At 48.2% G+C, this 3833-nt stretch overlaps 1 protein-coding gene across 1 annotated transcript; it reads left to right on the forward strand.

The window, feature by feature from the left end:
- Nucleotides 1-2252: 2252 nt before the first annotated feature.
- LOC123408837 (small polypeptide DEVIL 4-like) lies at nucleotides 2253-2927 on the forward strand. The gene has a single exon (XM_045101879.1). The coding sequence runs from the start codon at nucleotides 2494-2496 to the stop codon at nucleotides 2614-2616; it is 123 nt and encodes a 40-aa protein (XP_044957814.1). The 5' UTR covers nucleotides 2253-2493; the 3' UTR covers nucleotides 2617-2927.
- Nucleotides 2928-3833: the final 906 nt, after the last annotated feature.

Genomic DNA, 3833 nt, shown 5'->3' on the forward strand with positions numbered 1-3833 from the left:
GTCCGAATTTGGGTCGGTTGCTTGCCAGCCACCCGATAAGACTCCCTACAGTCGTTGGATGTTTTGTCTTTTCCACAGCCTGTAGGTCAACATGAGCGTCTCTGGCTGATTGTGCCCCCGGCAGTGCACCTCCGATGAGGGCAGCAGATCGTCGCTTTCCCTCCCTGCGATGCCGCTCATCGCAGCTCCCCCGCACCACCGCGCCCGCCGGCAACCTCCTCCAGCATATTTGGCTTACTCGTGCAATCCAATATTGTTCTTTATATATGTTTGTCATTTGACAACCTCAAGTTTTTAACTTTAAAAGATTTATTAATTTTATGTAGTCATGTTAATAGATATTACAGTTTAAATTGAATTGGGGCAGTCTATGATCGTGTCAACACTTTGATGATAGTAAGATTTTTAAGATGAGAAACAAGGCATGAAAGCTATTAGGTAAACAGTGAGCGATATTTTAATCTCATCGCACATATTTTATTATGGGGAAAATTTAAACCGCACACAATGCACAGTTGCTTTCTCATGCAGCGGCTGGTGCGCGTAAGTCGGAATAGCTTGCTTAGCAGCGTTGCATTTTAAAAAAGATTTATCTTTTAAACCGTTATCTCAATCAATGATCTGTTTTCATCATTGATTTTATCGCGACGAGATTTTCAAAACTAGATTCCATGTCGATATGTTTCGATAACTTTTTTTTTGCTCATACTTACCACATTTGTTGCACTTACTTGTCATATTAGTAAGTACTTATTGTGTGATAAAAATAACTTAATCGCCATATTTTTGGAAATTCCGTATAAATATGATATCTCGACAAAATCAAACTGGAAAGCACAAACAACTTTTTTTAGGCGATCACGCACAAAAATATGACAACTCAACATATTTAAAACCGATGACCACAAGAAATCTTTTTTGGTCAGCGTTTGTAAATATGACAACTTGGCACAGTTAAACTAAGAAGCACACAAAATAGTTTTCTGGCAAAGTTGTATGTAAATATGACAAGTTGGCATATTTAATTTGACAAACACAACCTACTACATGCTTTTTATATCATGTATGATGAAAACTACTACAAGGCTTTGTACGAAATAATATTAAAAAGTGACAATCAAGTTATTTTTTTAGGCAAGTAAGTGGTTAATAATATGACAAGTGAGTCAAAAAATATGGCAAGTATGAACGAAAAAAAATAGCTGACGGAACATATCGACATGGGATCTAGTTTCGAAGAACTCGTCTCAAGAAAATCAATGATGAAAACGAATCATCGATTGAATTAACGGTTTTGTAGATAAAACTTTTGAATTTTAAACATCAAAGAGAATCTTGCATGTGGCAGGTCGTGCTCAGTCTATAGGAGCCGCCGCACGGCAAGACTTTAGAGCAAGTACAATAGTAGAGCCGGCTGCCGGCTGTAAGCTCATGTCATGTTATATATAGCTCATCTTATAGCTAACATGTACAATAGTTGGTTAGAAGAGTGTAATACTTATTTATTATATGGTTCATCTTTCATTCTCACAAAGTTTCTAGGAGCATATGCTAGAGCTGGCTCTTAACTAAGAGCCCGCTTACCTTCTCTCTCATCTTATCTTTCCTGCAACTAAGCAAAAATATAGTACTTTATTTCTTATAGCCAGTTGACTCAGATTTATTGTACTTGCTAGAGTGGGGCGCCGCTGCCTAGTCCAGTCCTTTATTAGGTTACTTTTTATTTTATGTTATTTTATCATTTTTATCTATGTATATGCTTGATCTATCTCCGTATTGCCGTGTCGCGTACGTCAACGACAGGTGAAAAGAAAAGAAAAGAAAGGAAAGAAAACGGTGACCCGCGCACGGTCCGATCGATCAGATCTGAGTCATGAACCACCATGGGAACAAGACAGGAGCCTGTACCGGCCTGAGCTGGAGCGCACGAGGACCAGGCGTGGATGGAGCTAGCGGCCAGGCGCACGCACGCACGAGAGGGCGCGCGCGCGTGGGCATGGCAGCGACCCCTCCACCGCCGTGCCCCCCGACACATTTTCCACCGGGGTCAGGACCGCCGGGGCCGCACACGGCGCTCTGACGCGGAGCACGACGGCCGAGCCACCCACCACCTTGCCCGGCGGTCCCGGGGGGCAGCAGGAATCCGCGCTGCGCTGTCTGCCATTGCACGCCCATGTGGCCCTCCTTCCCCACGCACGCTCGATCGCCGCCCGCCCGCCCGCATTGTCAATTCTAAGCCGATGTCGTCTTCTTCCTTCTACCTCATTCATGTCATGCCTACGACCAGCTCGTGTGTGCCGTCTGGATCTGAATCTAGCTCCCTCCCTCCTCCAGCCCTGTATATAAACCCACCCGTCGCCGAGGAGAAATCAGTAGCCAGAGTGAGAGTTCAGCAACACTTCTTTACTAAACCTCTTGTTCAGTTCCAACGACCATCGCCACACACAGAGAGAGGGAGAGAGAGTGTGTGTGTGTGTGTTGAAGAAAAGAAAGATGAAGCTTATGGGAAGGAGACAGGGGGGAGGAGGAGGGTTGAGCCGGAGCCTCAAGGAGCACAGGGCCAGGCTCTACATCATCCAGCGCTGCGTCGTCATGCTCCTGCGCTGGCACGACTGACTCACACCCTCCCTCCATGGATTCCATGGACGCATGGTGTTTTAGATTTTTGGGTCTGTGATTGTGCTGTGCCAGAATGGTGTCGGCAGGTCGTACTTGTACATAAAAGGCCAGTTGATTATACAAGTAGAAGTAGCAGCAACGCAAAGCAATATATTAGGATCCACAGTAGTGTTCATTGATTCACCGCTTCCCTCTGCCCTCCATCCCCTTCGTTCCGTCAAGTGTGTCCCGTTGTACAATTCAAGCGCTGTCGAATACTGTAATGGAATGCAATATATCGGCTGAAACAGAAGGAATCGCTGGATCAATCGCTCGTCCCCGTTCCAAAACTCGTGTAATGCTAGCTGATCTCGGTGGTTCTTGCATGTGTTGCCATCTTGCTTCTCAACCCTGTCCGTAGCACCGCGCCCACACGGGAACTCACCAGGAATAGTTACCTGCTGCCGAGGGCCATCGTGCTCCCACAAATCGGATAGAGGAGTCCAGAGAGAGCAGATCCTCGAGGAGGAGGCCAACATGGCACCGCCACACACGGGAAAGATGCTGAGCAGATGAACCTCGGAAACTCCCGCTGCCATCTCCATGCTCCCGACCGCCGCCAAGGTCTGAACTCTGAGGGCATCTCCAGCCAGCCCCCACGCATTCTTTTTTGTCACCGGCGCTAACAAAATCCAGTCAGTCCTGTCTCATCTTGTTTTCGTGGATTTGGATCAAAATTGACGCGGGAGCTTTAACGCGAAAACAAACCGCGCCAAAGCTCTCTCGCATGGAACCGCCGAGTCACCGACATTCGACCTCGTCGAAAACGGGTCCTCCTCGTCGCCTGGCTCCGATGTCGGTTCAATGCGGTGGATTTCAAGGTCAGGCGGCGCAATGATGGCACGCCGCCACGTGTCCCGTCATTTCTCAGTCACGCGTGCACACAGCTCCCGTCCCTTCTCCGCTATAAAAGTCATGTGTCGCTGCAGCTCGCCCTACACTCGCCCCTCCATCCTCTTCTCCTATCTCTCTCGCCTCCACTGTCAGAAACTTTCCCGAGTCCATGGCGGAACGGTTCCACCACGACGGAGTGGCTGCCAACGGCTTCGGCCACTGGTCGTTGCACTAGTGGGAGGCGCACGCCCTCACGAGGCCAACTACCCGGCACCGTCAGACATGCGTGTGTCGGGCGCCTCGAGACTAAGCGTCGAAGGAGTCCACGTGCCCCCTCCACC

Source organism: Hordeum vulgare, chromosome 7H, assembly GCF_904849725.1.
Source record: "Hordeum vulgare subsp. vulgare chromosome 7H, MorexV3_pseudomolecules_assembly, whole genome shotgun sequence".
Lineage (NCBI taxonomy): Eukaryota > Viridiplantae > Streptophyta > Magnoliopsida > Poales > Poaceae > Hordeum > Hordeum vulgare.

Bases quoted from the DNA above. Each gene is read 5' to 3' on its own strand.
- LOC123408837 (XM_045101879.1), top strand. From the start codon at position 2,494: ATGAAGCTTATGGGAAGGAGACAGGGGGGAGGAGGAGGGTTGAGCCGG.